At 44.9% G+C, this 12,259-nt stretch overlaps 1 protein-coding gene across 5 annotated transcripts in view; it reads left to right on the top strand.

Annotated features, from left to right (window-relative positions):
* The window catches only part of DNAH14 (dynein axonemal heavy chain 14), a 407,059-nt gene that overhangs the window by 166,288 nt on the left and 228,512 nt on the right, over window positions 1-12,259 (top strand). For 3 of the 5 annotated variants that reach the window (XM_042925989.1, XM_042925992.1, XM_042925993.1), the window contains 6 exons: window positions 271-550; window positions 1,050-1,095; window positions 1,188-1,285; window positions 5,202-5,368; window positions 6,087-6,431; window positions 6,709-6,744. In XM_042925989.1, the coding sequence (XP_042781923.1) occupies window positions 271-550; window positions 1,050-1,095; window positions 1,188-1,285; window positions 5,202-5,368; window positions 6,087-6,431; window positions 6,709-6,744 (972 nt within the window). The remainder of the gene's footprint in view (window positions 1-270; window positions 551-1,049; window positions 1,096-1,187; window positions 1,286-5,201; window positions 5,369-6,086; window positions 6,432-6,708; window positions 6,745-12,259) is intronic. The other 2 variants (XM_042925990.1, XM_042925991.1) reach the window with 1 other exon arrangement.

A 12,259-nucleotide genomic window follows, 5' to 3' on the forward strand; every position in this document is an offset into this window, starting at 1 on the left:
CCACCCAGGTGCCCCCAAGAATTTGTATTTTTAACAAGCTCCCAAATGATCAATATGTAACCACCCTGGTGTTAATTTACACAGTCTTTTGGGGGAACTCCTGCATTACAATGCATCGTGTATTTTACATTACCTTATTTTAACATGCAAGTATTCATTACCCCAAAGTTATTGTTTATCATTTAAAGTTTAGATCTGTATTATCCTGAATTGAAAGGAATATTCTTTCGGTTATATATTGTCACTGTCACTCTAATATCTATTAATTAGATTTTGAATCATATCAAAGTGGAGAGCAATTTGAGAAAAGTATATGCACCAGTATTTGAAGTGACTCTACGCTTGAGGTCTCCTGAAGAGAGTGACTCTTCAGAAACTTCCACAGAGAACTTTCATGAGTCTGACAATGGCTCTGAGGAACCTGGGGTGTGTGAACAAGAGGAGGCACCAAAACATGAAGTCAGTTGTGTCATAAAACAGTCGAGTGAAGAAATGCCAATAATGAAGAAACCAAAAAAAGTTTGTTACAACCGTGAAGAAATACCTTCAGGTAAGATGAGTGAGACTATTAAGAAGGAAAGGAGATAGCTAACAGCTGGAAAAGAGCAAATGACAGAAAATTTTAGTAGTTTATCTATTATCGCTGACCGGCGATAATAAATATTAAGAAATAATATCACTTCTCAGCAGTATAAATGTTAAGAAAGCTCTAAGCACAAGCTCAGATCATCTGTGGTGCATGTAAGCGATAACACCGTTACTCATTCTGGTCTCCTACGCACACCATTCTCAGTCCTGGGGCCTGATGACCCCCTTCCTGGCAGTGAACACCCCTGCGTGCTTGTCAGAAACCCAGGCCCTCAGACCACAGCTCGGCCCTCATTATCACAGTCCGGGGTGCGGTGGAGTGCTAGAGTGCTACCTCTTAGGTGACCTTCCTGCGTATTCTCGGATGTCTGGAAAGCTCTGCCACGTAGCAAGTGGTCACCTAGCTGGTTTAAATACCAATCAGTGTTTCATTCTCTCTTTTTTTCAATGGACTCTTGTAGACATAGAAATCATGACCGAGTTCGAGAATAAATACATGTATGATGAGTAAGTAGCAGACCTTTTTGATATTACAAGTAATTGTAGTCTCTGGTGGTTACTGCATTTTTCTGAAATATGCTTTTATTTTTTTTTTTCAGGTTTTCAGAATTTGCTACAAATCTCTTCATAGTTCCCAACAGATTAGATTTTTCAAGAAAAATTCAAAATATGGTGACTGACATTGAAAAACGTATAAGTGAGTGTTTTTAAAGCGTAGCTAGATACACTGTCTCCTTTGGGAATATTCTCTCAGGCTCAGGCATCTGATGTTCACACCCAGTGGTGGAGCGCACACCACCGTCCATTGGGATCGGGAATGTGCAGTCTTTGGGATCAGCCGATGTGAATTTGGGATTATCTGAGGATGTGTGACTTCTACACGTGACTGTAGAGTGCATAAAAGACGGGAATTAGGAAAACAGTGTAAGGTTTGGGTTTTTTATATACCACAGAATTTTATAAGACTTAACTAAGTTATATCTTACTAGCATAACAGATACTGTTTCCATCTGAAACGGATTTCGATCAGTCCTTTTCTAGTTCTGTGTATCCAGTCTGACGCTACACAGCTATTACTAGCCTGGCCCCCGAACGTGTCCCTTCCTCTCGGTCTGAGTCTTAAAACATCTTAAAACAGCAGGACCCGTGGCAACTCTTGGAAGGTGTATGTTTCCTCTTGTTATTAGTCAGTTTGGGGAGGGGTATTTTGAGGTTGTCAAATATCTTTTTGTTTCCTCTGAAAATTTTACCCCCTAATTTTAGCCTTTATTAGCGGATCTTATCACCTTCGCAGATCCATTTCTTTATTCAGTTATTTATGTAAATGTGGACTCACTGATCTACATTCACATTTGTATATGTTTGCATACATACGTGCATTTGTGTGCATGTAAACTTACTGGAGAAAAAAATAAAAAATTTAAACCACCCCATCATTTCAGCTGCCTGCATATAATATGTGTTTTCACATAGTTTTTGCATTTTTACCTTCATAAGCATACAAGAGTGAAAGTTACATTTAGAATGGTTTGTTATCAGGGTGCTTGGGTGGCTCAGTCAGCTAAGCATCTGACTCTTGATCTCAGCTCAGGTCATGATCTTGCAGTTTTGTGAGTTCAAGCCCCGCACGGGGCCGTGCGCTGACGGCTCAGAGCCTGCTTGGGATTCTCTCTCTCTCTCTCTCTCTCTCTCTCTCTGCCCCTCCCCTGCTCGCACTCTGTCTCTCTTTCTCAAAAATCAGTATTGAAAAAAAACTTTAACAAAACATTTTATTATCACTTAGCGTTATATTGGAGGCATTTTCCTCATTGCTGCAGTCGCTCTCATAATTGTCACTTAGATGGCTAGATAATACTCCCTTACGCTAACGTGCCATAATATGTTTAACCATGCATGCAAAATTAAACGTTCTCATTCCTATACCCAGTCATGAAGTTAACGTCTGGCACACGGCTTGTGGCTTCCATGGGGTCCTTCTCAGACTAAGTCCACAGGAGCGGCACTGATGGGGCAGAAGTCTTTCTCGTACTGCTTGGTAGTTCTTCTGGGTTAAGAAAATTAACCCTTAATCTTTAATATGAGTTTTAAGAAAAATAGGTCATTTGCCTTGATTTTATGGTGATATTTTTTCCTAAGCAGAACATTATTTTTAAAGTATAACATTTGTAGAGCCTTTGGAAAAAGGCTTCAGGGCACTGTATCATAGAGACGCTTGCCCATATTATGATCACATATTATAAACAGCATTCTCCTACTTGTCTTCTAATTATGATTTCATTTTTATGTTTAAGCTTTCGATTGCTCTAAAATGTATTTGCATACACTGACTTATAACTTTTTCCCAAAGCACTCACTAATGATGTGTCTGTCCCAGTATCATTCGTTGAATAATCCATTCCTCACCCTCACTGACTTGAAACGCCACTGTGATCATTTATTGTATTTTAGTATTTTATTTTATTTCATTTTTGGACTGTGTCTGTAACTCGTGTGCCAGTACTGTGCTGTTTTAATTATGTCACATTTTGCCCCCAGGGATTTCCTAGGTTCAGGGATATTTGTGTTAGTCTGGGGAGTATAAAGAGAGTATTACTGTTACTTAATTTGTTGCTCAGGTTGGCCTTATTTTCGGAGAACCGCTCTTTCCGAATGGGCCCTGTGCCCTTTTGTGGAGAGCACTGTAGCTTCTTCGGGCACAGGAGGCTCACACCCATCTTGTGTTTCCTCGGGGACAGCCGCGGGACGGGCTCATTGTGGGAGTGGGGCCGCTTAGAGGCCCATCAGTGAAAAGACCTAGAAAGTAACATGGAAAGTAACAGTGTAGTTACTGACTTGTTATACAGGTAAAATAATGTCAGAATGGCTGCTCCGCACCTGTTTGAGACGCAAATGTATCAACCAGAGTGTTTGCGGGCGGTTTTTTTTCCCCTCTGTCCTTAGAGTTTTCAGTCAAAACACTGCTCTCCAGAGTCTCCTTTGTTACCCCTCCTCTTGAGTCACTAGTAACACAGCAGGCTACATTGTCACCATCCGTATTCGTGTTGGGTTCTCCCAGCATCCTGCTTGGCGTTTTAAGACCTACTTCGTCACTCTGTGCGCCATGCAGTTTGTGGGTTTTGACAATTACATATCCGCCATCCAGGTTCCATACAAAACCACTCCATCACGCCCAGGTTCCCTGGTGCTGCCCCTTCGTGGTTGGACCCTCCACACCTCTTACCCCCAGCAACCTCGGATCTGTTTCCTGTCTTTATAGTTCTGCCTTTTCCAGAAGGTCATACAAGTGGATGCGTAGGTAGCCTTTTGGGTCCGGCTTTTTTCGCTTAGAAAGGTGCATTTCAGATTCATCCATCTTGCTGTGGGGGACAGCAGCCTTACTCCTCTTCATTGCTGAGTCATAGTCTACTGTCTGCATATACCAAAGTTTCTTTCTGCAGTCACATCTGGGTCATTTCCAGTTTGGGGCAACTATGAATAAAATTGCCTTAAACATTCACATACAGGTTTTTGGACAACGTAAGATTCCTTTTTTCTTGAGCTGATAACCAGGGGTGGGCTTGCTGGGTCATATGGTAGGTGTATGTTTAATTGTATGAGAATTATAACGTGGTTCTATCATTTTGCATTCCTGCCAACAGTGTATAAAGCTCCAGTCACTCTGTATCCTTGTCACCTCTTGGTATTGTCAGATTAAAAAAAAAAAAAAAAAAAAAGCCATTCTGGTAGGTTGTAGTGGGTCTCATTGTGGTTGTATTTTGTTTCCCTGTTCATCTCTTCATGAGCTTATATGCATATGCTTGGATACATTTTTTATGGTCAGATCTTTACATCTTTTGCTTATTTTCATTAGGATGTTTGTCTCTTTATTGTTGAGTTGTGAGAAGTCTTTATATGTATCGTTGATACAAGTCGTTTATGAGATACAAGATTTGCACACATTTTCTCCCAGTCTGTGCCTCATCTTTTCATTCTTTGTCACAGAGTGAACCTTCTGAACTCTGATAAAGTACGGCTCACCACTTTTTTTCTATTACGGGTTATGTTTTGTTACCTACAAACTCTTTGTCTAACTCACAGCCATACAGATTTTTCCTGTATTTCCTCTTGGAATATTAATAAAGTTGTGCTTTATATTTAGGTATACGGCTTATCTTGAGTTAATTTTTGCATAGTGTGTGAAGTGTAGGTTAAAGTTTTGTGTTTGTTGGTTGGTTGGTTTTTGCCCATGGACACCCGGTTTTTCAGCTTGTCTGTGAAAGCACTGGCGGTGAAGCTTTGTCTCCCGTTCATCCCCTCACTGTGCTGGTCTAATGCTGTCCACGTGGCATCACATAGCATGGGCATTCCAACTATTTCTTAATGACTTTCCTTAGCTTCTGTTTAATTATGCCTCGCCCCAACACCACCCAGTACCTGTGAGTGGTTCTGTTGTTTCCATAATATTAAATCCAGACTTTTACACTGTCTTAAATTCCGTTTATCGGTATAGAATACTGTTTAGCCCTCATAATAAATTAGCTTCAGTCCAGTGGTTTCAGATGTCGTGGATAATTTTAAGGTGTTGTTTTCAGTGGGACATGGGAAAATATTAACTTTCGAATTATGTATTTCAGCCAAGGTTGTTCCTCTTTGCCAAGATCCCCGCCTGTCTGTCTTTACTGAATCGGTTTTAATTGTGAATTTACCTAATAAGACTGAAAGTGGCATTGCCTATAAGAAGACAACCCGATGGCCAGATTGTCAGGTTCTTTTTGAAATGGATCCTACCTACCAAAACAAAGTGAGTTTAAGAACGATTTGTCTTAGGGAATACTGGGCTGATTCTTAGATTAAAGGGATTTGTTGAAAAATTTGAGTATCCTAACTTAGGACACTTGAAATGCCATTTCCATCTTGTCTCCCGTCTGTCCCACTCATGTGCTTTCAGCTCGGTTCTTCTCCTTTGTTCTTTTCCAACTTCCCCTCCGAAAATGAGCTTTCTGTTTTATGGTTCCTGCATGATATTGACTTCCAGTCGTTGACCCGCATTGGCCCCTACATTCCCATTGCCGCCTGGCTGGGTATTTTTGTTCGGATTTACGGGAGAATCTAATTGTCTTCACTTGGGTCGGATGAGTCCTCGTCCAGTAGCCGTGTCTCGGGGGAGTTCACGCGGTACAAAGAGGTGCCCTGGTGCAGGGCTGTGCACAGCGTCTACTCTGAAGTGGGATGTCAGGCGAGGGAATGAGGGATTGGTGTTTCCAGGCCACGGCTCAAGACAACATGCTGACGATAAAGATAAATGGCTTGGTAGGCCTTTTCAGAAACACCACATATTTAAAAGGCTATCTTAATTTCTTAAAGTCTTATGTTTCCAACATAGTTCTTTAGTGTAGGTTCCCAACAAAATGAACTCCACAAAAAACTATGGTTTTAAATAGTTTAATAGAACTATTAGCCCCTTAGAGCATAAGTTTTTTACTCTTAAAATTCTGACTTTTTGACATTTTTATTTACAGATTGCCAGTCTCCTGACCGTTATTGGTAACTCAATGGGCCTGGTTAGTGCTTACAGCTGCCAGTTTAGAAAATACTGTACCATCGTACAGAGTGCCAAAGTCATGAGTATGAAAATGTCCTCTATGGAAGAATTAACTCCAACACAGTTTAAAACTATACTAGCTAAATTCAGAAAGCATCTGAAACACATTGTCAACATGGTCATTGAGAAACGCATTGGTATTTTCAAAGTTACAAGTCTCGATTATCAGTCAGAATGCTTACCATATGTTGAGAATATCATACGTCTGAGTCACGACCTCCTGCGATCTGTAATTGAAAACAAGAGCACAAATCTATTAGAAGTAAGTGTTTTTGGAAATGCCTCTTGCGTGAGAGTCTTTACGATTATCAGGTTATAATTTTAAAAGACGTACTTCGGAAACATACTTGATGAGTGTTATCCTCAGAAATGTGATACGTATTACATTTGTTTGGGTCTTTGATCAGCTGTCATTTCCTCAAAGAAACCTCCTCCACCATCTCCAAAATTGCACCCCACGTTTTCCCTTTTTTCCCTGCTGGGAATCGTTGCAAGATTATAAATGTGAAAACGACATGATACCACTTTCATTTCTGCAGGGACCACTCTGGCTGCAGCGTAAAGAATGGATTCAGGTGGGATGAGACGGGAGGAGAGTGGTTTCTGGACCCTAGGGGAGAGGTGATGAGCGCTCGGACAAGGGCAGTAGCAGTGTGGAGTCTGGGGAGCAGAGGGAGTTGAGATCTGTTTCAGAGAGAGAATCGACAGGTTCAGCGATTGGCAGAATGTGGGAATAGGAGAAAGTCAGGAATTAATGACACTTGCAGCGTGTTGGTTAGGCAGCGGGGTGGGCCGTGGGGCGCAGGAGAGGGAGCACCGTGCTTGCTTCACGGTGCCGTCCTCAGGGAGAGATGTGCACGTGTGCACGTCCGGCCAGCAGGAGGGAGTCGGTACGGGAGCGCACATTTAGCCACCGGCATCCAAGTGGTCCTAGAGGTCGTCAGAGTGAATGGGAATGCCCCGGTCATGTGTGTGGTGACGATGGAAAAGAGCCCCCAGAACGTCAATATTTAGGAGGTTGTTAGAGGAAGGGGAGCCTGCAGGGTGACCGGAGACCTGGGGAAGCGAGGGAGTGTCCGCAGAAGGAGGGAGCGTTTAGTAGTTGTTAAATCCGCGAAGGGTGAAGAGGATCGCAAGTGTCCGTTAGACCAGAGGCACTGTGTGCTGTGTACGTTGGGGTTCCCGTCATCTTTACAACCACAGCAACCCTGAGACACATGGGAAGTCACTTCTGGCTCACTCGGGACCGAATTCCCCCAACAAGGATCCGAAAGCCCAAAAAAGGCTATTAAACGACGGGTTTCTCTGTCTCGTGCGAAAACAAGTCTGGGTGCCGGTCGCCCAGGCCGGTCCGATGGCCGCACGTGGCCAGGAGCCCAGCGTCTTGGCTCTTTCTGCTCGGCTCCCGTGGTGGGGACTGCTCCACTCGCGCCGCGCCCTCACTTAGGCAGAAATTCGGGGAAGCGGCAGCGTGGTGCATGTGACTGCACGTCCCCGTGCCGCCTCCGCCCCCGGCTGCAGAGGGACCTGGCCCAGTGGGCGCGTCTCAGGCTCCTCTTCCGTGGCGGCGGAGGGAGGCAGGCCAGAGAGGGGTGGCTTGAGCGTCAGGTCTGCCAGTTCACGGCGTCCGCGCACTCGACGCCTTGGCTGTCCGCACCCTTCTTCCCGTGTATCGAGATTTAGGGGGCACAATAAATATTCCCACTCTTACCCGGCTGGGTACTGAGCCAACTGAGAAGTAAGACAAGGTAAGGCAAAGGGAGATGAAAATAGTTCCTTTGTTGTTAACTGATAAGGTGGACCTTGGGGAAGATGACTTCTATTTATTTAAAATTAGCCCTCCCCAAACTGAAGGTCAGAATGAGGGAGAGACTCAGCCCTCTCGGCACCGGCTGCCCTAGAAACTTTGGCCAGCCCCTGGCCTTGTCCAGCAGTGAGCAGAGGGGAGCACACGGCCTTTGTGGGGCAGGCTGGCTGGCTGAGAAGAGGTACCTGTGCTGAGCCTGGCGCTCCCTGCCCCCACACTCCGCGTCGCAGGAGTAGTCACTCGGCTTCCCCGGGACGTGGGTGCGAAGCAGTGGGACACCAGGGGGCTAGGCGAGCGGGGCTCCCTCCTCGTGGACACCTGAGAGGTAGGGGTGAGTGTGGGCCCCGCGCCACGTCCGGCCCTCCTTATCAAGTGCAACCTGGCCGCTTAGTGTTCTGGTGATCCGTAAATAAAGACCAGGCTGCAGCCCCCCTGGCCCGGTGTAAGATGGTGAAGGGACAGGGTAACTGTAATTAAAACTTCCCTGCTATAAAAAAAGAAAATGGAGAAGTAGCTATCTTAAGTGGTCTGCAGCTAATACTGAATCTTGGTGGACAGAAGGGACAAGAATTTGCTTCTCGGTAGACTAATTTCTGTGCTGAGTCAGTCTGGCAGCCTTCCTCTCAGATCTCGGGGGAAATCTCCGTCTCTTGTCCCCTGCGGCCCCGCTTGTGCCCGTAGGATGACTCTCCGGGTGTATCATTCTGCGTGACCAGCCCCATCCGAGCCGGGCATTGGTGAGGTTGTGCTTGCTGGGCACTGAACAAGTATGGCAAGGGCATGAGTTTGGACACCTGGGTGGGCCTTAGTAAGCATCACTGATGACTATTAGGCTTGGACTTTCTTCCTTAAATACTTTTTCCCTATCTGCTTCTGGTTAATTGCATACAAGTCCAGGTGTGATTTTTAAGCCTGAGACCTTTTTATATTTAGCTGCTGTCTGTGCTGCACACTTCCCCATCCCCCCTAAAGGTACGGTTCTGTGTGTGGCGCTGTTTGGAACGTGGACTTGGGGGGAAAGTTACACCCTTACTAGTCCGCCGGCGAGCTTTCTGCCCGTCCTGTCGTCCCACCTTCGGTGAGGGTGTTCGGTTGAGGCAGGGCTCTAGTCACCTCTCCTGCTAAGGCCACCACTGAAGCCGCCTCTTTCATCGAGAGCTCAGAAGCGGTTAGCTGTCTCAACTTCTACGGCCTTTGACTTCAAGAATCCTCAAGTCGACTCTGTGCAGGAGGCAGAGGAAGATTTTCTTACCAGAGCTGCGGTTCCCTCAGTCTGTGCCCAGCTTCGTGTGGCGTGAGGTCACCTCCCGGGGTTTCACTGAAAGTAACAGAAGAGACAGCACGCGATACCAAGTTTTCCTACTATTCGCCCGAAGCTGTGGCTTTGGTCAGCACACGGGATCAGCCCCAAGCAAGAGCAGGCACCATCGTGACCACCATTTTGCCACCGCCTGTAACAAACGCGGCTTCCCAAAAGAAGACGGTCGCCAGATTCAAGTGTTCCCAGCGTCGCCGTCCTCAGGGAAGTCAGATCCACAGGGAGGTCCCACCGCACTCCCGTTTCAACGGCTACAATCGAAAAGGCCGACAGTAGCACGTTCTGAGGAGGACGTGGAGGGACCAGAGCTTCCAGCCGTTGTTGGTGAGAACGAAGCAGGTGCAGCCCCTCGGAAAACTGGCCCTTTCTTATAAGGGGACGTGTTTACCGAACAGGAATAAAACCGGGTCCACACAAAGACTTTGACTCAAATACTCGCAGAAGCCTCACCCACAAGTACCACACCACAGCCTGTAGTGAATCCAGATTCCCCGCAAGAGGTGAGCAGAGAAAAGGCGGCACGTTCGTGCGTGGGCGTAGCGTTCACCGGGGAAAAGGAGCTTAACTCCCCCTATGTGCGATTTGGATGAATCTCAAAAATACGTTGACCGAAAGAAGCCAGACACAAAGGAGTGCCTGCTGGACGACTCCGTGTGTATGTCACGTGACAAGTCCGAGATTACCCGTGGTCACAGCAACCAGAGGTGGCTGTGTGAGGCCAGGGGCAGGAGAAGATTGGGATGGGGCCCGAGGGGTCTCAGGGCAGTGAAAGCTTTCTATGTTTTGATTATGGAGGTAACTACACAGGTGCATAACTGTGTTAAAACTCACCCTAACGTTCAGTTAGCATCTTTTATATGTAAATTTTGCTTCACCTGATTTTTTTAAAAAAAATCTTGGCCTTTCCATTTCCTATGTGGAAGACCTTAGTTAATATCCTTATTCTCACCCTACCTCAGTTTCTTTATCTGTAAGTTGGGGATAATATTAGCCACTCACCTGGAGAGGTTGTAGGAGTGAAATCAGGTACCGACCGTAAAGCTCTCAAACGCTTCCGGAACACAACCCTAAGACACACGTGAGTCTCCGCAAACCGCATCTCTGCGGCTGGAAGAATCAGGGTTTTTTGTTCCAGAAAACTCTCTGAGTTGTAATTGGTTTAGGAACCTGTGCTGAAAGTTCTCTCTGTTCATCCTCTCTCTGGCTCCTGCATGCTCCCTGGTGTGTTTTTATTATTTATTTCCTGAGGCTTCGGGTAGCTTCCCTTGATGTGGTTAAAGCAGTTCCCCTATCTGGATGAGAGTTGCTAATCTGACACGAGTAATTTTTATCAGAAATGAATTTTATTAAATGCTTATTCTGCGTCTATTGACATAATCATGCAGGGTTTTTTCTTTAAGCCTTTAACGTGGTTGTTACATTAATTGACTTTCTTAGGTCGCTCTTGCCTCCAGACTGCCTTAGCGGCCAGCATGCACGTGCACATACACGAACTTTATATTTTTTTTAATTTTTTTAATGTTTATTTACTTTTGAAGGAGAGGGAGACCGAGCATGAGTGGGGCAGGGGCAGAGAGAGAGGGAGACAGAGAATCTGAAGCAGGCTCCAGGCTGCAGCCCAACGTGGGGCTTGAACTCACAAACTGTGAGATCATGACCTGAGCTGAAGTTGGACACTCAACTGACTGAGCCACCCAGGCTCCCCTACAGGCATTGTTTTTAAGACTTTTGCATCTATTCCCATAAGTGAAATTTGTCTGTGACTTTCTTTTACCATCCTTATCGGTCTTTGATATCGGTGTCCTACTAGTGACATAAAGGAAGCTTAGGTATATTCCACCTTTTCCTGCCCCCTCTTGCGCAAAATTGGAATTATCTGTTTTCTTTGTGATACAAATCTGCATTTTAAAATGTTTCTTTTCTCTGGCATTTAAATGGGATTTGTGGGTAAAGTCAAGATAGCTGTGTTTACTTGGTCTTTTGAACATTGTCAATCAAATGTGGAAGTTTTATCCTCAGAACTATAGGTGAAGACTCCAAGTTTATCAAGGTAAAGCTACTTGCTCAGGGTCACACAGGAAGTGCTGGAGCTGGGATTCAGACGCAAGCCTCTCCGTAAAGCCTGCTCATGTGAACTGCTGGTGGGTTAACAGTGGTGATCTCTGAGTGATGGCGTAACAGGGACTTTCTCTGTTAAAAGCTTTTTTGTATTGCGTGTTTTGTACGAACATCTATTTGACGATCAAAGAGAATATAGTGCTTGAAAAATTAGACACGTACAGTCAATTAATTCAAGCCTATGAAGTTGAAAATGGAAATGACATTGCTTCCAAAATCACGCATGAGTATTCATTAAGAGCCTGGAAATCGGAGACAAAAATAAAAATCGTAATGTGAGTATAGAAATGCAATTATTTTGAAGATTTCATGGAATGATATAAATACACTTAGGAGAAGTATTGATGTTATGCATATAATTATAATGAATACTTACAATGGATAAAAATAGGATTTGGAATCATGTCTGGGTGAATCATAGCCCTGTAGCTCACTACATCTTTGCCTGTAGTGAGGTCAAAATTGAATCCCTCTGAGACTCATTTCCTCCTGCATAAACTGGAGGAGATAACACCGAATGAACCAACACGCGATCAGAGCAAAGCGGGATCACGTATACATAGAGCTGGAATGTACACGCTCCAAACATGGCGGCAATTCCGCATCATCCACATGGTAGCCACACCCTTCCCATCGTTGTTGCGTTCATTTCTTAGGGACAAAATTATTCACGATATTACTTCCTTTGTATCTTCGCGTTCATTTTATATGCAGGTACCTTCACGTTCCCTCTATTAACAATAGAGAGGATTTGAGCGTGTTCATGCTCCAGTGTTTAAACACTATCTAGAATAATGTCTGGGCGATGTCTTCATTTTCTTGTGAAATTATAATTCTGTAAGGTAGT

The sequence above is a fragment of the Panthera leo genome, chromosome F3 (genome assembly GCF_018350215.1).
Source record: "Panthera leo isolate Ple1 chromosome F3, P.leo_Ple1_pat1.1, whole genome shotgun sequence".
NCBI lineage: Eukaryota > Metazoa > Chordata > Mammalia > Carnivora > Felidae > Panthera > Panthera leo.